This window comes from Varroa destructor, unplaced genomic scaffold, assembly GCF_002443255.2.
Source record: "Varroa destructor unplaced genomic scaffold, Vdes_3.0 BEIS01000003.1, whole genome shotgun sequence".
NCBI classification, from domain to species: domain Eukaryota; kingdom Metazoa; phylum Arthropoda; class Arachnida; order Mesostigmata; family Varroidae; genus Varroa; species Varroa destructor.
The window spans coordinates 23,778,083-23,801,510 of record NW_019211456.1 but is presented as its reverse complement, the minus strand read 5'-3'; the positions used below and the strand labels follow the sequence as shown (position 1 = coordinate 23,801,510).

At 38.8% G+C, this 23,428-nt stretch overlaps 2 protein-coding genes and 1 long non-coding RNA gene across 4 annotated transcripts; 1 reads left to right on the top strand and 2 right to left on the bottom strand.

Moving 5' to 3' along the window:
• Positions 1 to 372: 372 nt before the first annotated feature.
• LOC147756700 (uncharacterized) lies at positions 373 to 2,863 on the bottom strand. The gene is made up of 3 exons (XR_015323158.1): positions 2,748 to 2,863; positions 1,339 to 1,695; positions 373 to 888 (listed from the first exon to the last, which is right to left on the bottom strand). It is a non-coding gene; the product is annotated as an uncharacterized LOC147756700 (long non-coding RNA).
• A 93-nt stretch (positions 2,864 to 2,956) lies between these two features.
• On the top strand, positions 2,957 to 10,324 carry LOC111248154 (uncharacterized). 2 transcript variants are annotated; one of them, XM_022799995.2, is made up of 5 exons: positions 2,959 to 3,317; positions 7,843 to 7,948; positions 8,425 to 8,585; positions 8,935 to 9,063; positions 9,485 to 10,324. In XM_022799995.2, exons 3-5 carry the CDS (start codon positions 8,437 to 8,439, stop codon positions 9,555 to 9,557), a joined length of 351 nt encoding a protein of 116 aa, XP_022655730.1. In that variant the 5' UTR covers positions 2,959 to 3,317; positions 7,843 to 7,948; positions 8,425 to 8,436; the 3' UTR covers positions 9,558 to 10,324. The 2 variants fall into 2 exon arrangements, with proteins under 2 accessions (XP_022655728.1, XP_022655730.1); XM_022799993.2 differs by lacking the exon at positions 7,843 to 7,948 and having other exon boundaries at positions 2,957 to 3,317.
• A 3,460-nt stretch (positions 10,325 to 13,784) lies between these two features.
• On the bottom strand, positions 13,785 to 23,166 carry LOC111247060 (solute carrier family 22 member 7-like). Its single transcript, XM_022797603.2, has 10 exons — positions 23,020 to 23,166; positions 18,165 to 18,401; positions 17,778 to 18,036; positions 17,475 to 17,643; positions 16,870 to 16,999; positions 16,567 to 16,724; positions 16,140 to 16,357; positions 15,775 to 15,908; positions 15,301 to 15,557; positions 13,785 to 14,934 (listed from the first exon to the last, which is right to left on the bottom strand). The coding sequence occupies exons 1-10, from the start codon at positions 23,164 to 23,166 to the stop codon at positions 14,565 to 14,567; spliced, it is 2,079 nt and encodes a 692-aa protein (XP_022653338.1). The 3' UTR covers positions 13,785 to 14,564.
• Between the last annotated feature and the right edge of the window lie 262 nt (positions 23,167 to 23,428).

Below are 23,428 nucleotides of genomic sequence, written 5' to 3'. Positions count from 1 at the left end.
TGACTGTAGACATTGAACTACATCTCGTCTGTAATGACCATGCACTCCAGACGAGTTTTTCTGTTGATTAAAGTTTCGAAAATTGTGCGTGATTCACAGTAGAACCATTTTTAGAAAATAATGAAATAAATTATTCCACTTTTGTTAGATACATAATTATAGGAATAAGATAGAAAGTAATTAGGTTTTATCCTTTCATTGAAGGAGGGTAAATTGCGTTGCAAAGAAAAAAATTAGAATAGGTAGATAAAGTAAACGCTTCTTGTAAATGATGAAATAATTTAAAAAGATATACAAAATATATTTCATTTTTAGATACTTCCAAATAATACGATTTTACTTAAAATTGTTGTAGAAATTGGAGCTCTTGTATTAATAATAACAAATTTTAAAACAGGATAAATATGTTATTCTTCCTTTATTTAAAATACTTAGATGACGAGTATAAAATCGTACTCATTTTTTGTTTTTTCATTTGTTGGGTTAAATTTCTGTAACACGTCCCATGCGAACTCTCAGTCTTTGGTCGACGGAGCTCTTACGTCTCGGCCCTGGTTTCATGAAAGTCCTAATATATTACAGCAATGCGTTCTTGTCCTTTGGGTTCCAACATCTGATCACCTCTTAGCTAGTGTTCAGCGCTCCAACTTCCGCTGTTTGCACCATTCACGTACTGTATTCTTACTCATGGCCTACTTGCTTAATATCTTCACCAGTCTTTAATAAATTTTCACAACCCTGTGTCCTTCGAGGAATCAATTTGACACCTGAGTGTTGATTTTCATGATTAGTAGATGTTTTTCCTTTTGAACCCAATTCTCCTACTTGTCCTTAGAAAGTTTCCTTCAGAAGACTTTTCTGAACGAGTACAGTCCGGCTGAATTCTGTCTGTTCGGGGCAGATAAGTTTAAAAGTTACTTAACCACAACATTCGCCGGATTGATTTTTAACAGCCTAGTGTAATCATTTATGCAACACAGAATTCGCGCCCTATTTCGATATGTCCTCTCTGCAGTTATTGTACTTCCTGGGAGCGGGAATACAAATATCGAAACATCTCCTCGAAAGACGAATGCTGAGCTTAGGAAACTATAATACTTTATCTCGTGAAGCAAGTTTGAACTCCTCGAAAAACTAGAGAAAACAAGTCACTCACATGGATGCTAGCTGCATGGAAAGCAACGTTTCATATGAACGGTATCTTAAGCGCGAGTTTCAGCGATACACTGAAGACTATGCTGATTACATTCTAAGATTGTGTAGGTTGTCTAAAGTATAAGGTAGATGTTTATCGACTATAAAAACGTTGAAGGTTTGACTTCTTCATGCTGCACTGACCTGAATCATTATCTGGGTCTTTTTAAACCATTGCGCGTTTTACATGTAAGCACTAGTCCTTGTTCAGGCACAGGCAGCTTTCTGGCTTTTTTTTGTCAAGCACTTTTTCCACAAAGCACCCGTTGGGGGAAACCAATTTTTTCTTAGTCTCATAGAGTGCACCCGATGAACAGGTATTTTCCTTTCTATGAGACAAAACCTTTCTGCCAAACTACATTATAAAGTAACATAATTTTACCGGTACGTAAAGACAGGCCGTTTAATCTCTTAGCCTTCGAGTCGACACAGTCGTTAAGTCGAACGTAACTGCATCAGGAACTTCGTTCGGACATCAACATGGGTAACTTGAACGATTCACTAATAATAAAATATCCTCATCATTTCATCCAACCGCAACCAGACATTCTTACCAAAATATGAGAATAGAGTACTACGATGGGATGGATGCTAGCGATCTCCGAACGAGCGCTGAACACCGAAATAGCGTTTCGCTAGGCGGCATGTTTTATTTTTTTTCAATTTATGTATTAAATTATCGGAATAGTATTAATCATTTTTCTAGCAAGATGCTTTTAAAGTGACATAACTCGAATAGTACGAGACGTGCCGATGTCATTTAAAAGCTACTTTGAATGCCTTTACTCAAACCTAGGACAGAGCGCCTTAAAAATGAGTAAAAAATCTGCGAAAAGTCACTATATTTTACAATCTTATTAGAAAGCACGGATTTTGTTTAGGTCCTGTTGTTTACGGTCGAGATGCGTTATCGAACATGTTTGGAAATTTAGATATAAAACATGTCCCTGGTCGACCAATTACGAAAAAAAGTTGATAAAATTATTGCGAAAATTGAGCAAGATTAACACTTCGCCAAGAAACTAAACGTCCATCACAGCTTTCAATCATCCAAGGAAAGGTGATAAAAATAGATCGAAGTGAGAATTAAAGAAAAAAACAAGAATGAAAAAGGTGCTTCACGATGGCAGGCAATGTGGCAAAGCCCTGAAGGTGATGCTACTTGTTTGGTAGGATTGCAAAGGAATCGTATACCATGAGTTACCTACACTTCGAGTAAAAACGAGTGATTTCAGTACTGTTAACCTTTTTTTGAAAGAATCTACCAATAACTAGTGAACAATCATCTTCTACCAAGACAATGCTAGATCATATACAAAAATTGAGAAAATTTTTACGGCTAATTTTATTGCATTGGCCGTATGATTTGGAACTAGCACCATCAAACTATGTGTGTGAATTTCGTTCAACTTGAGCGATGTTAAAATACTTGTCACAATTTTTCGCCCATTTAACGGACGGCACATGTTTCACATAGTAATACGATTTTATAATATCTAGTTCAAATTTGTTTCGACAACCCAATATATTACATCATCACATTGTTTACTTACAGAATAATAACTTGTTATGTCAAAAAACTACCACGTAGTAGTAAACACGAAACAGCTGATAAATTTTTCTACGTATGTAAACGTGCTAGGGTATCGTATTCAACATGTATTATAGTGAACATTCCTGTGCGGTGTGTGGAACTGATAATTTTAGGGTCGCTGCTACTGCTTCTCTGATGATATTACCACACGAGCGTTACCGAAACGCTTATGACATTAATACGTTGAAGTGGGCCTATCGCTCCTGCTATCACTGTTTTTTCCCCGTCCTTGAATCGAAACATTGGTAACCTCCCATTGTCAGTGCGCGAGCGTCCAAGGCCATCAAAAGCTCCTTGTTTGACGAAGTTCAGTATCTGTTATATGAGCAATTGTAATGGTGTGTCAAGATCAGTGTGGTTTGTTAGTTCGTCACAGATTAATCAGATGCATTTAATGTTTTCCGTACTCTCGTATATTTGAGAGCAGTGAAGCTGCAGTCTCCAGTTAAGCAAAATTGTTTCAAAGGCGTGCACTGTTATTGTTAAGCAGTCGTGTTCCACGATGGTATTCTACGGCTTATTAAGATCTGTGAGTATATCAATTTGTAAACGGACTTAATTGTGTGTTCTACATTGAGCTTTGGCGTTGCTTTGTCTAGCGCACGTATCTAGCCTTTTTTTCAACTATTGTGTTCAATCCTTTATTTTTTCTTTTTTTTTTTTTTATATATCTTTTTTAATATTATATATATTTTTATATTATATAATATTTTAGTTTTCCATTGTACAGCCACGTTCGTACTCGCTCGTTCGTATTAGTTCGGATAACCGAAAGTGACAGAAACGGTTTCTATCATGTGGTCAAGCAGCTCATGCCGACGAAGCCAAAGATTTTTATGACAAACACAACCGCGACTGTAAGAGCAACGTTTGAAATGTAAGGTTTAAGCAAATAAGTCTAAAATCATAGGACTACATATATTTGACGTCAATTGTCAGTCACATGCGTTCGTACATTACTGTTTATATCGCTTGATGTATGTGAGGTCGAGCACCGTGGAAAAGCGGGTGAAAAAAAAAAAAAGTGTGAAAATCGATTTCGTGTCATTTCCATAGTATCACACTTACCTAAGAGGTGGAAGTAGAAGTTAGCTTAACTAATACAGATCAGCTTCTCTTCATTCAACTTACTAAAGCTACTGCAAACGATGTATGGTCTATTTAAGCTGATAGGTAGACCGGCTGGTTTTTTTAAGTCATGTCGACACGTTTGGGTTTCGTGAGACCCGCGAAGGTAAAAGTTGCCGCAATGAATATTCAAGTTAGGCGAACGAGTGGATTATTTCGAACATCTCTAAGATAACATCCGAAGTGTAAATAAGTTATTATACAAAAGGATATTTATTTCATCTTGCGTATCGAAGATTTTTCGATCAATTTTAAAGGACAAAAAACAGGTTGAACGGACGGATATTTCTAATTAATATAAGGTCTGGATTGGGTTGTACTAGTTGTTATTGTCTGGGCAAAAAGCGAATTGATACGTCGTGATCGTCATTGCTAGGGGTTCGCTAATTATATACAATGGTGACCATTCACGCAAGAATTTAACATTGTATAGAAGGCTAGGGTGCAATTTTAAAAATAACAGATACTAATACCTAATATAGTAGTATCGTCATGAAGCGGTAAACTGCTGAAACCGTCTAAAATACCTTCACACTTCAACCTGAAAATCAATTTATGCATAGGATCAAATACTTTCGCTTATGTGTTTTGCATTCAGGCTGACAGTCACTCGGTGCTATGAAATTGATTTCAGGATAGTTGTAGGATTAGGGCTCCTGTTAATGTGTGGTATTCTCCTAATTATACTGACTTTATCAAATGAAGCCTATTTCAAAAAAAAAAAACTGATGGTTTTTGTTATTTAGTTTTAGATCTACGGGTCTAAAAGCTCATGATGAGATACTTGTCGAATGCATTTAGGTGCCAATGCGTTTCGAAAACATCCACCAACCCAGCCTTACCCAAAAAAAAAAAAGGTTTTTTATTTGTTGAGGCTAGTATCAGGAACGCCCGTTAGCACAACTACCAATGCCGACATCAGCTTGTGTAGCAGCCCTTAAACTCAGACACATATTTTAATGAATTGCAAAAAGCCAATAGCTCATAACCGTGTTTTTCTTTTGTTACTGGGCTGAATGAGGCTCCACCACTTTACTTAGGAATACCAATAATGTTCCCTATAGCCTAACACATATTGTGCACCTTCTACGTTGTCCTGCTTGCGAATCTCAGCTATGCACAATTGTCACAATGATCATTATGGACATCACCATTTGATTCACCATAGACACGGACATTATGGAATCCAGCTCCTTCACCATGGAGGATATGGCCTTACTGGCTTTTAAATGTATGCCATCGATCACGTTGAAAGGGCAGTTGTCTACATTGTGGCTAGCACAACTAGAAAATACTTATTACCCGGACTATTTGATTTCGCTTAGGAGGGGCTAGACTTGAACATGGCCATGGACAGGCTTTCTTTCGTACTGAGAGTCAGCCGTCTTATCGAATGCCTAACAGCGATACCAGACGTAAAATTCGAAACATAGAGGAGAAGCTAAGTTAAGTAAGGTTATCATAGATGCACCTTCACTACAAGGCGACAACCTAAATTGTACTGCATACCCATGAGGTACAGTGATTCTTTAAAGTCATTAAGCGTTAGACGCTGAAAATGCTTCGACCTAGAGTTTTGCACTGAAAGAAAATTTTAAGGGTATCGGCACGAATCCTTATCCACATCCAGCCTGCCTTGGCTACGACTGTCTCCAATTAAAAGTGTGACTGTGAAGTTTTGATGGTGGCAAGGATTGTGCTTTATTATAAGGTATTGTGCGGTACTTAGAACCACGGGAGTTCATATGCTAATAGTTATAGCTAAGTTTCCTAGAATGGAACAAAATAGGCGGAAAGAGTATGTATGAAAGAATTTAATATCTAGGAAAGTTTGTTAGTTTGAAGAAGTAATATAATTTAATGTATAGACCCGGATCTTTGTCATAATTTCAATGAGTCGCTTTGGTTCCCGGGCATAGTGCTCCTTTATAAGTAGCCATGTTTTATATAATGTAATTTTTGCCACCGTGTCGACTGTGGTTGCCTCTGATAAACGATACAGTTTGCATAACAGTGAAATGTTTTCATATGCGATCCATTAAGTTTGTTCCGCTTGTTAACATAACAAGATTTCAATGTATCTTCTTGTAGGAGAGCGCATTTAAGTTTAAACGTTTATTAATATTAGTTGCACCTAGTTGACAGACGTATAAGATCAATTTTGGTTTTTGTAGTTCCTGGTCGTATTATGTGCCATCTAGTCTATAAAGCTTTGGTGATTGATTATCCATTGTCCAATAGATTCCAATGTCTAATGTAATATTAAATGTCTATCATAAATAAAGTCGCTTAAATATACAATTGCAGAAAAACAACTTGAAAACAAAAAAAAATATGTGCAATTTTCCACGTGATTCTATCCTTTATCGGTTTAATTCATCATCTCCACCATTTTCTCCATTAAACACCCTCAGATATTTTTTTACTGCAATTTACTGTGCTTCTCTATGGATCACCATTAATTTGTCATCAAAAGCTTCATTCAAGTTATTCGAAACTTAACTCAACAGTGAACATTGTTTTTTGTTGTTCATCGATTCAGCTTATGTGCCTATCGTCGATTGGCAACGTATATAAATAGGCCAATTACTTCCCCAGAAGATGTCCATTACATGAGAAGTTGGGCCTCGTCTTTTGTTCGTCGCCGCCGATAAAAACGAAAGCTTTCAGAGCCCCAATCACCGCCCACTGTAAGGTACCCCACAGCGTACTTTACCATGGCAGTGATTGCGAAAGCCGTTACCCAACATACACTATTGCTATCACGGTGATCTTTCAATTTGTTTCGCTGATCGAATAGAATACGCCTGTCCGCGTTCTATACTAACGGCGTTTGTGGTTCGTCAACAAAAGCCGATTTTCGAGCCAGTTTTGTTCGACGAACCAAAATAGGCATGTCTGAATGACTCAATACTTTTACATATGTGCAACGTAAAAATGACGTCCGCCATAATAAGCCAGTAGATGCCCATCGTCTGTTATTACTGTTGCCCGCGGCAGCATTATCGCAATTTCGGTTATTGATAGTCATCGAGGCGCTAGCATCTTTGTGTAAACCAATCGATTGTAAAATGGCAGCAGTTGCAACGCTAATAGCCATAGGAAGAAGTTGATATTAGTGGCATATGCTACCCCGATATTTGGCTGCCGCTGTTTCTGCACGACTCTACCATTGTGTTGGCCGAAAAAATCAACAATCATACTGTCTCAAATAATCGAAATATTGACAAGCTTGCATTATCGTCATCTCTGCCATTATCCATAATGATGGTAACCATCGTATCTAATTAGTAGGCTTAATCAAAAAGTGCGCCAAATGAATGGATCCACCCAAAAAGCTTGCAGCGCCCCCGTCACCATACACCTTCTGTCTCTATCTAGCAACAACTGTAATCGTAGTAGTAACACTAGTTCCGATCACTAAGTCCTCGCTGTCTATCGTGCTTAGCCTAATAGGGTTCTACGTTGTTTTCGGGCAGACAGATATGGCAGTAGTTTGAAACTGCGGTTGAAGCATCGTCAACCTTTACATCGACAACATTATCATCGACGGTATCACCGCGGCAGCGGCGCCCACCGTCATCGGCGGCATCGCCGAAAATAACGGTGTGCCTGTCGGCTCTGTTACGTAGTTTCTTCTAGATCAAGAGGGGGGTGAAGGGAGGAATTATGATTGGCCTGTGGATCCGCCAACGGTCAGTTGCTGGTAGACATTCATATGGCAATTCGTTCGAAAGGCCTATCAAGAAAAGCCATCGTGTATGGTCACGTTGTTCGGCTAGTCGTCGGCCGCACCTACCGGCATATGATGGCGGAGGTGTTCTGAGATCCAAGGCCTTCTGCGGGGGGTAAGTGCATTGGTTAGCTTCGCACAGCTGAGGGTATATCGCAGCATAGACTAATGGCAGCGAACAACTGTTTCCCAGTGACCGAAGGCAAGCTGCATAAAATGACGGATTGTTCGCAGTTACGATACAGTGACTAACGGCAACGGCATACCTTGAAGCGAACCCCACATCATCAGTGCATCAAGTTAGTTTATATTCTTACTTTTTTTTTTAACAGGAGTTCAATAAAGGGGGTACTCAGCATGAAAACAGACCGAATCGACTGATAGCGTGAATAAAACAAAGGATTCGTGCGTAATTAGAGCTTGATTGCGGAGTGTCAATTGTAAGCACAGTGGAAGAAACTGTGGCCCAGTATTGGATACATCCTCAACTGAATGACTGAGTGCTTCAAAATACCAATACCTAATATCCTGCCTCAAATCGAAAGCTTTATGGTGCCTAATCATTTTATTTGAGATGTCCTGCCATAAACAAGAGATGTACTACAAGTGCATAGACAAATCGATAGCTGCGTGTTTTGCTGTTAGAAAAGTTGAACTTTAATTAGCAAATTAACAGTTAGAGGTTTTGTTGGGCCTTTCACGTAAAGTGAGCACGTAGCATTTTAAACTTCTACTTATCGTATTGCTCGGTTTTAAATGCGATGTTAATTTCTAGGAACAAATAAATATGAATCTGAGAGCGTTGTTGGGCGTCATGGTTTTGGCGCTGGTTGTGTCTCAGAACGAGGCTGGAATAAAGGAGAAAAGACTCGCTCAGTTCTTTTTACTCGGAGTAGCACTCGCTCCTCGAGGCTTCGTACCTGTACCCGTCCCTCAGTAAGTGACAGTTTTCTGTTTAGCCAAAATACACTCTTACCGCACCAGAGTATTAATACCACGGATCGAATATTGTTTTGTATTTATTTTTTGTACTTTATTTGATTGCATCTATCGCGAAATGTACACCGGCTTTTAGTATTCTAACAAAAGAAAAGTAGATATTCAGTTAGGTTCTTGGACCAGAAGGGCTCCACCGAACGATTATCATATTATCGTCATTACGATATATTTTGGATATTTTTCATGGATACTTGGCCCAATTTTTTGTGGCTCGTACACCGTTTGCGCCATTGCATAAAGCTTGTTTTTGCCTCTTTCTACCCTCGTTTCGCGTGTATCTGAGCAGATATAAGAATCATTACGGCCTCAAGCAGCAAAAGCTTGAGCATATACACATTCATGCTCACTCCAAGCATGAGGACCACGGCGATTATCATCATCATGGACATCAATATGAGCATCATGAAGACCATGGGTATGGCCACGGCGGATGGTAACTTTGGCGATTGATACCTGCGTACAAGCAGATAGCCAGAACAGCTCGCAACTGTTGATCGACAAATTGCTGCTATAACTACCAATGGGTTGCTCGTTCCGATTTCACCACCTGTACAAATCCACGCACATACTGCAACCTCATCTGAATTTGAAATCACCGTTTGATTTATGACCGCAGTCTATAAATAGGACGTAGCGTCGGTAGCGATCCCGCGACCGTGCGGAGTTCATTTAGATGTTTTAGACGAAGCGGTTAAAAATGTTTGACTTAAACATCAGAGAACAGCTTTTATATATATAAGAAAAAAACATTCTAAACTTTAGCGGAATTTAGCGAAAAGATAATAATCCAACAAGTTTCTAAAGCCAAAATTATTCTCCACTTTGATCCTTATTAGGAAAAAAGTAATCGTGAAGCATGAAACCGAGGAGCCTCTGTTCGAGATGACCCTCAACTTAGGAGGACTATAGTTTTAGCTATTTAAAATAGGCTTTACCGATAACTCACGTAAATTATTGTAAGAAGATGACAGTTAGGAACTACAGTTAGGAGCGCAAAATTAAACAGGACTTGATGCCTTCAGGCTCTATGTAGACGTCAAGGCATGACGGAATAAACCGGTAGGCAAGTAAGTTCGTTTAGATGTAGACCTTTGTACGCATCGTATGATAACAAAGCTTGAAATAATCAAGCTTTCACGTAAATGTTTCCGCATCGCTTATATCTAGTCCGGTGTCCCTTTTTGTGCGCACATATGAACGTGATCAAATCTGTGTGTATCTTTTGGTCTTGTTTACTGTACGGATGCTTTTATGTAAACATTCAAAGAAATCTGCGAGTAAAAGCCATGTGCTTTACATGTGTTTATATAGTTCATACGTGTTTAATTTTTGTCACATGTAATTGTACTTAACGCAGATGTTGTCACAAAACCCGTACTTTATATATTGTGATGCGCCGTATCGCGTAGTTAAGATATATGGCTATCAGGGTACTGTAAATGTATTGCTATATAAATATATGTTTAGCAGATGGTAAATAGTTGAAGGTAAGGTTTCAATGACCCGTGAAAGTGAATACAATGCGGTCCTGACAATGTGCGCCTCCAAATCACAAGTTAAAAATTGCTTCGAACTCATAATGTATACTTATATGTAGTGATTGTGATTCCATGCGTCTTGTATATATACTGTACATAAATGCGTGTTAAATAAACGAGCCAGTTCTAAAAAAAGAAGTACCTTTACATTTTAGTTCATTGGGGACCTCCCATGTAAAAAGTGCCCCTTTTAGAAGCTTATGACTAAAGACTATAAGCCTACACACGTGATGCGAGCTTCACTAAACGTAACAGGTTGCAAGCAATGATGGCCACTCACGCTAAGATTATCTGCAAGGTGAGTTATTTTAAGAACCCACGTAGTTTAAAAATCAGACTGATTGGCTGCGATTCCGTTTCATAAATTTAGCGTCCTATCCACTACAGGGTAGTCAAAAACGTAAACTATCCTATGAATTTCTAAAAATCGCACAATCCGCCATAGAGGTATCAACAAAAGTGTTCAAAAAGTACTACTAGATAGCATTCGTATCGAATCTCCGTCTTTGTAGCAAAGTGACCAGTCTTGTTAATTGGCGGTTTACTTTATGTTATAAAGTAAACCGCCATATTATATGTAGATAATAATCTACATATAAAATGTAGTAACAAATTGCTTAACATAATAATTCCAAAGTGTTTCTCATATATTTTTCTAAGAATGAGTGAAAATAGGAGTGTAGCAGATACCCCCCCCATACCTGTTTTGCTATTAAATACACTGCCTCCGACCTGTATAGAAATAAAAGGCCAGTTAATTATAGTCATAAGAGTAATGTCAAATTCCTCTTTTGAGATTTTCTTTGTTGTTATACTCAAGAACTTATAATTTTTCAGTTTAGAGGTCCTGAAAAATCGTTTCAGACTCTGCTATGTAATGTCGAAATAGATGTTTTTTTTTTACTCTTGATGTAAAGGCAATTTTGTCGAAAATTAAACTTATAGTTGCTGACTGTAGGTCTATGAATAAGTAAGTTCGTATTATCTGCAAAGGTCTCATTGCAGAACGTTAGAATTAAATATATATTTAGCATCGTTATTCCTTTTAAAAGAGGTTTTGCCGTTATGCAAGTTTTGTGCTTGGTTGAGCGCAGCGTACACATGACGACGATTGAATACGATTTTTTTAAGAGAGAGGAAGGCTTCTGCTTTTGCCCATAATGAACCCCCGTAATAAAGCATGATTTTCCTTCTAATTGCATCACATTGTGGGGCTTTACTGGCATTAACATCAAGAGTAATTCTCACAAGCATGATGACGGATTCCTTGTATGCACCGCTGACAATTTTCATGATGATTGTATAGATTATCAAAGATCATGTTTGTGCCCTCGAAGAGTTTAGGAGAATTTAAGTTTTTCATCAGGACGATCGATAAACCCTTCTTGAGTTGCAGGCTGTAAGGCTGTCCAAAGTTGTTAAGGAACTCGCCTCGGAATCTTTTAAACTAAGAATAATTTTTGAGATTGTCACAGAATCATTTAATGCAGTTATGGTTAATAGTCCAAACGATTTTATTAACATGCACCTTTTGACCTACAGGATTTTCGAGTAACGTCGGCACATAGACGAGACCTGTGCATTGTTTTATAATAGAATCCCGTTTTAAAATGTTTTTAAGCTCTATAATTCTACGATTTGCGGTAACTTATTTCCACCGGTATGTAACATCTGACAAGGACTGAGAAGATTCGGCGCCAGTATTGCTTAGTCCCTTATCAATAATTAAGTTGTACATTTTGAAGTATGTACTTGGGTGCGATCTTTTATCCTCAAATCTTCAATACCCGCATTTCTACCTGGTCTAACTACCGGCATAGGTTGACTTAAACATGTTGCTAAGATACCTTCGGAAGTTGCATGATTTTGCGTATGTTTCGGAGAGGTCGGTAAACGGCTTCGGTTTTATTTAGACAGTAAATAAATACTGCCGTACTAAGTAGACCCAGTTTTAGAACTTTTTCTGTAATGCGAACTGTATCTTTTTTGACGCGAATGGGGATCCTTACTTGGAAGTGCGCAATTTGACTTTCGAGCATGAATATTATTGCGACTCTTGATGATGCAACATTCTTTCCTTAATTAGGCAGGATTCATTGACGAAAACATTGTATGTTCCTCCTAGAGTGTCATCGAAATCGATTTAGCTTCAGATTACCTTCGTTAACATAGTCGCAAACATCTTCTATAGAATTGGAAAGTGGTTCGTGGACGTTCGTACCATCCTACTTTAATCTCTACGGAGCATCCGTGTATTGAGGGGTTGAAAGATTGAAAAGAACAAGGAAGGCTCATGTTTTCTCTAACAGCTGGTCTTTACAATGATAGTCTTGAAACATTGCATCCTTGAAAAAATTTTGGGTATTTAACGAGTTCGTGCGTGGCAATTTTTCCCGTCATTAGCGGAAAATCGCGAATTCCTTTAGATATTCGACATTGGTCGGCATTCTTCACAGCTCTATGTCAACGGTCATCATCAAGAAGTAGTTCTTCAAGTAAGTAACTTTCTCTATCTGCTGCACGCGTTTAGTGAGCTAAACTATGTGGGACCGCGAACATCATTGATGTAATAACCTTAAATAATGCATATTCTCCCAACGTCACTTTGATGCGCAGAGATGCGATAATATTTTTTCGGTAGTAAGTGAGGAAATTATCTTTTTTTATTATATCTATTATTGGTTTAGTTGTAGAATTCGAGTCCATCGACGCGTTTGCAGTTTGTCGCTGATTTGTTTTACTAAACTAATTTATCGATTCAAACCCTAACGTAAGACATAGCTGGATACACATTAACCGTTATCGCATTGCAACTGCCAAGTTTCAGCTATCCTGTTCTTCATTTAGGGTCATCCCATTGTCTAATTAAAATACTCCCGCAATCTCCTTGCATTGCTACATAAATTTCGACTAAAAACTTTCCGTCGCCACCTTAGAGAGTGTATCTTCTATCGAGAAAAATAATTGAAAATCTCCATATAAATCCAAACAAGTTTTATTTTGCCTTCATAAGCTCGAGTACCTTCTTTACACTTGAGTTTGCCGTTGAGTCATTACCTAGCCCTAGTTACTTAACGACCGAACTCAGACCCTTGATTAGAAAAATTCGAATCATCGAAGTTTTTTTAAGAACCTACCTTTATACCTATTTTGTAGAACGTACAAAAACAAACGAGTCCCGGTGTAGACTCTCGAAAAAAATTTTCACAATTGATTAATAAACTAAATCTCTTTTAATTAATTACTAAAATTACTCTATACGAAATAAAGACACTTTCCTTAAAAAAGATATTCCATTATTAAAGCAGCCTAGCCAAAAATCAAACTTTACCAGCCGATAGAAAATAATAGAGACTTTCAGTGATTTACGGCAGCGCAACACGCAAACTTTGCCTAGACCCGGTTTGTCTGTTTGATTGTGTGTCGTCGACTAATAAAATTAGTAACCCTCGCTTAGTAAATTGTCATTTATGACCGATACAGGACAGCAAATACCTATCTAATTTTAATACTATGTAGGTAGCCAATTATACATATATATATATATATATATATGGATAGGTTTCTGGCTTTGGACAACATACATCTATGAACCTCGTTAAATGGAAACCTACAATCCAGACATAAAACAATTTATTTTAAATTTATCAGTATATTAATTAATGCGAATATACATTTTATCGTATGTACAAACATACAGTATTTGTGACCCTTTAACAGGTCCGATCTAGAAATGGCACTCACGCGGAGTAATATCAACGGAGAAAGCACGTATTTGTATATAAAATAATCCGAGTTGATTTTATGGTATGATTTTATTCCTTACTCCATAACTAACACCAAGGGGAACTTTGCTCGGATACTGCGTTTCTGGTACGACAAGCGAAATATTGAATTCAATGGAAATGGATTAATTTAGAAAGCTGTAGATATTTGCTAGGGTCCTAATATTGCCATATGTCCTACGGTAAAAATTGGGTTGTTTCTGCAACTTCTTCATTTGTATGTGCGGTATATAGAAATTGAGAACGAGAGGGATATGATTCCTCGCGCTTTTCGCACACCCAAGTGAATTAATCGGTCTATTAAAAATAACCTTTTTGGATACTTTATACGCAGAAAAGCCTGCATACATAGTATGATAATCAGGCGAATCGGAACATTCTGCTGGCTGCCTCTTTTTCAGTTTAACACTTTGATCAGCTCGAAGATTCCGGAATTGACCAGACGGTCGGGTGTTCCATCTCAAAATGCGTTGCTTTCTATGATGCTAAGACCTAGTTCACACTTATGTAATAAAGGCAAGTATTTCAAGCGCGTGCGTTTGATTGTAACAGCATATCCACCGTAATAGGTTCTGCAATAGGAATTGGTTAAACTACAGGGAAATTGTTGGGATCAAACTTCGCTTGGGTTCTTGGATTATGCACAACCTGGAATCGAGCTCTTTCGGCCCAGCAAGATTATAATTCGTATCATTTTGGCTATTGTTATTATTATCCTGAACGTCACTGAAGATGTTGCCTGAAGGCGCTGTCGCGATCTCGTTGTTATTGCCAAAGTCATGAACGACTTGGACGACCTGAATCGCGCCTGAAACGGGGATCGCGTTTGTGGGGCCTGTATTGTTTTTGCGGTCCTTACGTTTGCTATGCCCAAACTCGGGATTGGTCTTTGGCGTAGACGTTGGCTGAACGGAGTTGGCTGGGCGGCCTGATGTGTAGGAGACGTTGCTCATCGACGCCCGTCTATTTCACGACAGTAATAGAAAGTCAAATCGGAACTTAAGGTTAATAGGGGGTTAACATTTTGCCGCGAAAGAACTGAATCGTAGTAGCTGTAAAGCTGAGAAATACCCCTGTGGTAATCAATCAACTCAACTCGATGCGGTCGAAAGACGCGCACCGCCAGTGAAGGCTAGTTAAAATCCTAGGCTAACTAAGAAGGCGCAATTCTAATGAATGTAAACTGATGCAATACCATAAATATGTTGAGCACTTTGAACACGTTGTTGTACTTTCTTTGATAAAAATATGAAATGTAATAACTTATTAAGTGTAGAATATAATTTGCATAGCTTGTGCCGCATTTGATGATAATGGCAGCTGACTCACGTTGGATCCTTCCGCTTCTTCAAAGAGCTGTCAGGATCAACGAAAATTGGACAATAACACAAAGGTTGGTCCTTGCCAAACAGCTCTCCATCTTCAAGCGTTTGAGGTAGAGGTTGATGTGTAGTTTCTGGGATAAAGAACAGCAGCGTAGCAGCAAGAAACGCAAAGGCACCGACTAAAAGTATTAACGCGTTTTTGTTGATTTCGATAAGATAAGCCACGAGGGCTGCGATGATGTTACCCATATCACCGCACACCTGTGAAACACATTAGGCCAAACACATATGTATAGAGACAGAGAGGTATAATTAGGGCAAGGAGATGCATCTGTTTACATAGATTGTAGTTTTCATGTGGTTAGCACGACCCCGGACAAAAACTCCTGATCACTGCTAGCCATAAATTTGACCGTGTATGCTACCGCATTGACAGGGATAACTGGTAAAAAGAAAAATATAATATATATTTTAATACCTTAGATAGTAACACTCCACGACCACGAACAACCGTAGGAAATAGTTCAGCGGCGAGTTGATAAGTAATGTTATAACTGCCAGCCAGCGAAACTATGAGGAAAACTGCCAAGATCATTGTTACTGCTTCACCACCTGCAAAGTAAAGGAAAATATCAGTGAAAATATTCAATATAACCGAAATTAGTCTTACTTGAGCAACTACCAAAATTCATTTGTGATTCAACTCTGGCCACTATATTGAATTACTTTGTGTTCTGGATTGAAATAACTAGGGGAACATAATATGTTTTATGGAACCGACAGAGCTGTCAACAAAAAGGCTGAACATATTAATAATAAATAATAAATAAAAGCATTTCGTACCGGAGTCGCCAACAGCTGCGAAGGTGAAGGCCAGAATTCCGGCCGTTGCCATGAAGCACACGTTAGGCCATCTGCGGCCCACGCTATCTAGGCAGAAAATAGTAAAGATGTTGATCGGTAATTCGAAAGCCGCTGACATTGAGTATGTCGGGTAGATGGAAAGGCCCATATGCCCAAGTCCTAGCGTGTCAGCGTGGTAACAAAGGCAAATAAGGAACCTAGAACCGAGAAAGAAGCCAAGGACAGTTGCGCATGTTATATTGAAGCGCACATATAAATCAAACAATACGGACATTATCTTCGTCTTCATATGGAAGTTACTGTAAGCAGCACCAATATATTGTCTTCTTCGCAAGAACATCTACTACTTTTGTGGTCATGCTATTTTTCTGTATCAATTTGCTGTCCATTAAAACATGGGTATTACCAAGACGAAAAAAGCAGCATAGTCGTTCGCCGAAGGTTCGGAGTGGTCACAAGTGCGACTGTTTCAGCCCAGAATGATGAAATCGATGACGTTGATATCTCCGAGGCCGCTGACGACACTGAACCCAGCTCAGTGTTGCTCGTCGGGTCGATTGCGTGCTAAGCAAGTTAAGGTGCACCTCGAATAAGAATTCTCGTTAATAATAATACCCAGCTGCCCTCACTCGCCGTTTACGTCTATCGTGCGTATTCATAACGTGTTAAGTTGCACATTTATTAAATAACCTGAATTTACGAAACTCACCAACAATGTTTTGAACTCAGCTTCGGAGACATCTTTCTTCCCGTTGAAACGTGCCATTTTTACTAAATTATCTATGGCATCTTCTATGCGACCGGCTGATACAAGCCAACTAGCTGATTCCGGTATAAAACTGTCAATGTGAAAAGTAAATAGGAAAAAGGCTCACTCATAGGTAAACAAAAAGTGATTCTGCGTTTTGAGTACAAATATATATTTGTGTTTATGCATGTACATACAGATATTAGATTTGATCGATTGGGGTAACTGCTAAGATCGTTAGATCGTCCGATACAAAACAACTTGCTTCCACAGGATGCTGGCTAGGGGTATCGCCAAATCAAAGAACACTAATCACTATGTCTGTCAGCTAAACTCTATATCAAACGCTTTTACTTCACTCCATCAACAGAATACACAACGCCCGCACGCGAGAAAATTCGCCTCTTCAAGAGAACAAATGCGCGTTTTCGGTTCTCTTCTACTTTAGCTCTCGCTCGTTTAGAAAAACTGCTAATTACCACGATGCGCTCGTTCGCGAAGACATGTTAGATGTGAATATTTATTATGATATGTTGTAATACGTCACGTAACTCTATTGCACTTACGGACACATAAGGATGAGTGCGACGCTAATAACGCTCGTTGAAATTAAAAGGTACTGATAACCGAAGACGAGTTTAGCGTACCACGGATACAATCCGCCAAGAAAAGTCCATCCAGTGGCCCATACAGTTCCGACTAGCGTGCGGTGACTAGGCACGGTATACTCCATTACTGTCGGGTAAAAAAATCAAATCCACCTATGATAATAATCACGGAGTAGGGCACTTGGTGAAGCGGTCCTAGATTTAAGGATGTAAGGGTTGCCACATATAACACGGAAACATTCAGCGCAACAAAATACTTACCCAGAAGAAAAACAATAGAGCACACGGTGTCTGCACTGATGCCTGCCAAAAATCTAGCCGACATAATGGCAATGTCGGACCTAATCACCAGAGGAAAAACATTCGAAAATGCTGCAAGGCCAGATAGAAAGGCGATTGTAGGTCGTCTACCATATCGATCGGACAGGAAACCCGAAATAAGGTAACCGCACATAGAGCCGACACAAAACATCATATGAGTTGCGTACTGCTTCCATGAATCTCCACATACCCAGTTGTTCTGTAAAGTTTTTATCCACAACCGGTCAGTGACGCAAATTCATATTAGGTTTCTGTTGTACACATTTAACACATGCGCATAATGTCTAGATTCGTTTGGGGATTTATTCCCAACAATGCAGTCGGTACCTGTGTGGCAATAGTTGGGAAAAGGTCTTCCCAGATGTATTCCCACCCTTGTGGACAGGTTAAAACCGATCCGTCTGCAGACAGACCCACAGGAGAAGAATGATCGCCGTTTTTCAGGCCACATGCCAGCAGCGTCGATGCCGAGCCATTATCGTAGCTCAAACCCGAGGAATCAACATCGGCTCCTGATCCATTCGTGCGACAACCAAAATTGTCCGGTGGCAGCAGGATGAAAATCTACAACGATATGAATCCAAATCGTCTTCTAGTTTTCGTGTATAGTTAACTAGATACAATAACAACATAGTAATTGTCTAAAAATGGTATAATCCATTGCGGTAAATGTTGAAAAACATGATATCCATTGTCTCCTATTCACAGCAACGTTATTACGAAGGTAATAACGATCATAGCATGTACCTCATAAATGAATCAACCTATTCGGTAGTTCCTATAATGATACCTAAGCGTATTCGAAGCCGTATCTAATTAGGCAAATATATTCATCCTTTTGGCTTTCTTTTTAGACTAATTAACGAGTTGCGTTAGGTTCTTTTTACATCTGTGGACATTCTATCGATTAGGACTTCATAGGTTAACATAGTTTACATTCAATTATCGTTCCCGCCTGCCTGACAAGCGCCACCTGCATTGTCTGTGTATTTGATGTCGCACTAACAAACGTCGTAGATCTGCAGTGTCGGAACACAAATAATATCGAAACCGATTGACGCATTTGTAAGGCGTAAATGCGTTGCCCCATTGCTCCCGTGACGGTAGATCTTATCGTGGCTAGTGCAATTGGGCCATCATCGAGCCTTTTCACATGTGCGTTATGCAGCGACTCCTCTGCTTGTTTACACTTTCATCAATTCCTATTACCTACGCCTTATCTTTCAGAGCGGAAAATCACCGAACGTGATCACGTAACAGAGTGGCTTATTATCCGTAGAAGCGGCAATAAAACGCCGTACTTACAATATTCTTGGTTACGTTGGAAAGCTTTCAACAAAGGGAGGAAGAAGCGCTAGATGACTTGTTTTGTTGACGCCAAAGTTGCGCTATTGGTTCTGTTGTTTATGGCCAGAGTGATATTCTTTCAAAGCATCCTCTTAGAGGTCGAAAAGAAAACATCCCAGTCGGGTGTCCGACTCGGAAAATAGCATTACTTTTTGAGTCAAAGGCATAAAAAGCGATTCCCGTATGTATGCACTGTTCCATTTGTTCGTCGGAGCTAAATGGTCCGCTTTTTAGCTTTGTTCATCGTAAACAATCAAATATATGACTGCCCAGAACAGTCCTAGAACATCTAGACATTGCTGATGACAAGCTGGTTTTATATGGATTTCCTACTATCGAAAGTTGCACTTTTAATATCTAACATCCCACCTTGGTATTCTTGAGGATTTTCTGTTAAGTAAAAAACGTAGAACGAAAGCAGAAATCGACCTACCGATTTGTCGTGTGAGGTCACCGAGAGATGACAAATTTCTGCGAAGGCTGATATATTTTACCGGCAGTGAATTAACGTTTATCTAACTCATCAGTTGATCGAATGGCGTTTTTGCCAGCCGATCGCGGTATTTTCAGCAGTGCATATCGGTAGTCCATTTAAATTACTTTGTTTTTAAGTGGGCACTAAGAATCTGCCAAGAAAATCATAGGCAGTAGATTTCGTTGATCTCCTAAAACGTGTTACAGCGCTTTCAACTAAATCGATACGTTACATTGGACAATAGAATAAGCTGATTAATTTTATTTTACGAAAGTCACGATACTCTACCGACGGAGTCACTTTTGGACTCGGGTTTCTTAGTCGGATGGCCTGTTGTCACCGGATAAAAACGATAACTCCCGATTGAAATTTACCATTAGAAAACAACGCAAACGAAAAATATCTACTGTAGGCAAGCAATATTTCTGCAATATGCGAAACGTAAATTGTGTCAATGTTTATTCTCTTTAACGCTAGTATAGGTAATTTAGTTGCGGTAAAACGCGATTACTTAACCAGTGCGGAATATTAAAAACAAAGAAAAAAAAAACGAAATAAAAATAATGAAATAGGTCATTAATTTGGTACGGGCCAACTATTCAATTCGAATAAGAACTCATTCGAAAGTAAATTTAATAAAATAATAGTGTGCTATTACTACCAGTCATAAACACAGATTATTATTTGTGCACTTTGTTCCCGTAACCAGATACGATTTGACGCTTATTCAAAACTATGCCTAAAAATATTGAGTGCAGCCTGTTTTTTGCGTAGCGTTTGCATACAGGCTCAAAAAAAACAGGCTAAAAATGGACAACGGTCATACTCCGCAGAATTTCACATCTTTGCGAAAGTCATCGATCGTATTTTGTAGTATTTTTAACTGAATAGCCTTACTTTACAACGGTACCGAAGCTTTGGTGTAGCAAAGCTTTTACCGATCTGAATATAAAAGTCAGGCCTCCTTACTATAGAAAAGCGAAAATAGCATGATTCTTGACGTAGGAACGATAAAATCTAAACTCAGCGTAATAAATACGCAGAGATTACAAGAGGACTCTACCCCAGCCGTACAAAACCGTGACACGATCGACAACAGTAGCAAACTTTATCAACTGCTTTTCGTCAACCATTTCAGCTCCGTTTTCTACGGAGATGTAAATCTTTATGCTATCGGCAGTAAACTGGTTCTTTAATGCGGCTCGTCTGTAGTTAGTTTGAATTTCAAGTAAGTCTGACTAGTTTTTACTTACAGTGAAAAGACAATACACTTTTCACTATTATTGCATAAACTAATGTCTAAAAAAAAAAAACGCCTTCTCAGAAGTTCAGCTCGCTTGCTCCCAATGCTGTTTACGAATCGTCACATAAACGACGCATGTACTTTGTCTATAGAACAGGATGTTTGAAGATAACACTAACTGGGAAAATCTTAATGACGGCATAAACATCCATTTCCAGTACTACAAGTTAAATGACTCTTTGAGAATTTGGTTATATGCAGGTGTCGTTATCATAACCATTAGGAATCGGGTTTTCTAAATGTTACATCAGATGAAAACAGACAAAAAAAGAAGATTTTCTATTCAATAGTATAAAAAAAAAAAAAAAAATCAAAGAATGCATCGTCTTTGTTGCCTGACCGATGCCGCAACACAAATCGATATTACAGATATTCCACTTACTCGGACACAGTGCTTCCGCTTTGTTTAAATTTTCCGCGAAAATTTCTGTTCCATTCTTATTGATATTACTGCATTCGACCAACAGGTACGTCGTTGCATTCCTACCTATTCTATAGTAAAAAATTACCTAACCGTCCGCCGTAGGCCATTTTGCGGGCATCTAGAACAGGTTAATGTGGTTGTTATGTGTTGACGTTTTTCTTTTGTGCGACAAGTCAAAGTAAATGTCAAATCTCGACTGCTGAAGGGCTGCATAAAGTAGACATCCTATGTAGCCTGGTGAAGGGAAGCTAGATTTAGATTCAGAAAGCATTTTGCCTGCAGTCAGACAAATCTTGCATTGCCTATTCAAGCATTAATCGTGAGATAGCGCACTGGTCAGGTGTATGGAAAAAAATAAAAAAAAATAACCTATGAAATTATTAGTTGGTAACGGGAGGTCCTTTTCAAACTGTAGTCTATTCTGTGAATCAAAAAACTGTTTTTGCAGGCAGATTATCGTGATCTGTTTCAGTCGAATCGTCTCTAGCGCGGTTAGCTAGAGCTGTTAGAGGAAGATACTTAGAGCTGGTTTTATGCATTATTTCGTTCAGGTAGACAGATGGAAAGTTTGTTCCAAGCTCGACAGTAGCTGGCTACTTAATTGCCAATTACATTCAGTAGTAACAGATCCTGTGCTAGCTTGCTTTCGAGCGTAAACCTCATTTTCTACATTTAGGGAAACGTGTTCTCGTATTAGATCACAAACGTAATCGCGTTCAGCGAACAATTGTTAACGCTATTAGACTATCTCCATGTCAAAAACAAATCGTCGCCCTAAAGAAGGTTATGGGCAGAATTTGAAAACAGAGATTTCATAGACGCATGTTATTCTGCGCAGGAATGTAGAACAATGCCTTTTTACTAGTCAATAGACATCATACGTTTAGATTTGGACCAACTTGTCAAAAATACAGTTGTATATTTAATTCCACCAACTGCATGACGGATAAGGGGGCAAAATTTTAGGACGATCGACACAAACCGTTAGTAATATAAATAATAATAATAATAATATAATTAAATTGTACACCATCATGTTGTTAATTGAGTATCACTAGGGAGATCTTCCTGCTGCAAGGAATAGCCTAAATTGCAGCTTCATGAAGACTTGTAATACGCAATGTTTGCTTACCTAGTTGCCCTCATTCAATCCCTGAGCCCATAGCCAGTTTATAACACGGCTAACTTTTGCTGTGGTCGAGCCACAAAGCTTTCGATTTTGATTTTCTAATCCGCTAGTAATCGCAGGCTTTTTCTTTAGTTTTTAGCTTTCATTTTGATATATGCGATTCGAGGATCGAAGTTGTTCCAAATAGCTACAGATTATACGTTATGTATATAGGCAAATCAGTACTTTTGTTGTGTCTGTTGGCGAACAGAAGCTTAGACAGAATCATTCGTTTAGCGAAAGACTCCGGCCAAGTTGCTGACTGATTGTTGTTAGAATGTTTGCAATTCAATTTCTTAGAATTAATCTCTACTATACGGTAATTTTCCTAAACCCTTTAGTAATAGCCAAGTTGAATTACCAATTTCTTCATAGAAATACAAACCCATATCCGTGGTGTCCTGTACGCTAGATGCACTGATATATACACATATGTGGTATGCTATGATTTTTTTCGCCACTCACTTGCGACAGGTGATTGCTGCAGTAGTGTAGAGTGCCCGTTGACAGGAATAATGCTACGAGCAAAATCTGAAATCGGCCGAAGCCTCCGGCAGCTTGAAGTGCCTCGTCAAAGGGACTCGACGAATCTTCATCTGATGCAGAATGCATGCTACAGCCAATCGACACGAATTTCTTCCAGCCGCTGAAGCTGTTTCAGAAGCTACTATATTCGATTGAATCTAACAGCAAGCAAGCGCTGTACGTTGAGAAGGGATCCGAAAAGAGAACACGTCTCACTGGTCGTTTAAGTGACCAGCTGTTTACTGGATTTGTTGCAAAAATTACCACCTATATTACTCCTCGTATAGTAATAATAAGAGAGGTTTAGATTTGAAAATATAGAATTAAAATTCGTATTATTACTTCTAAG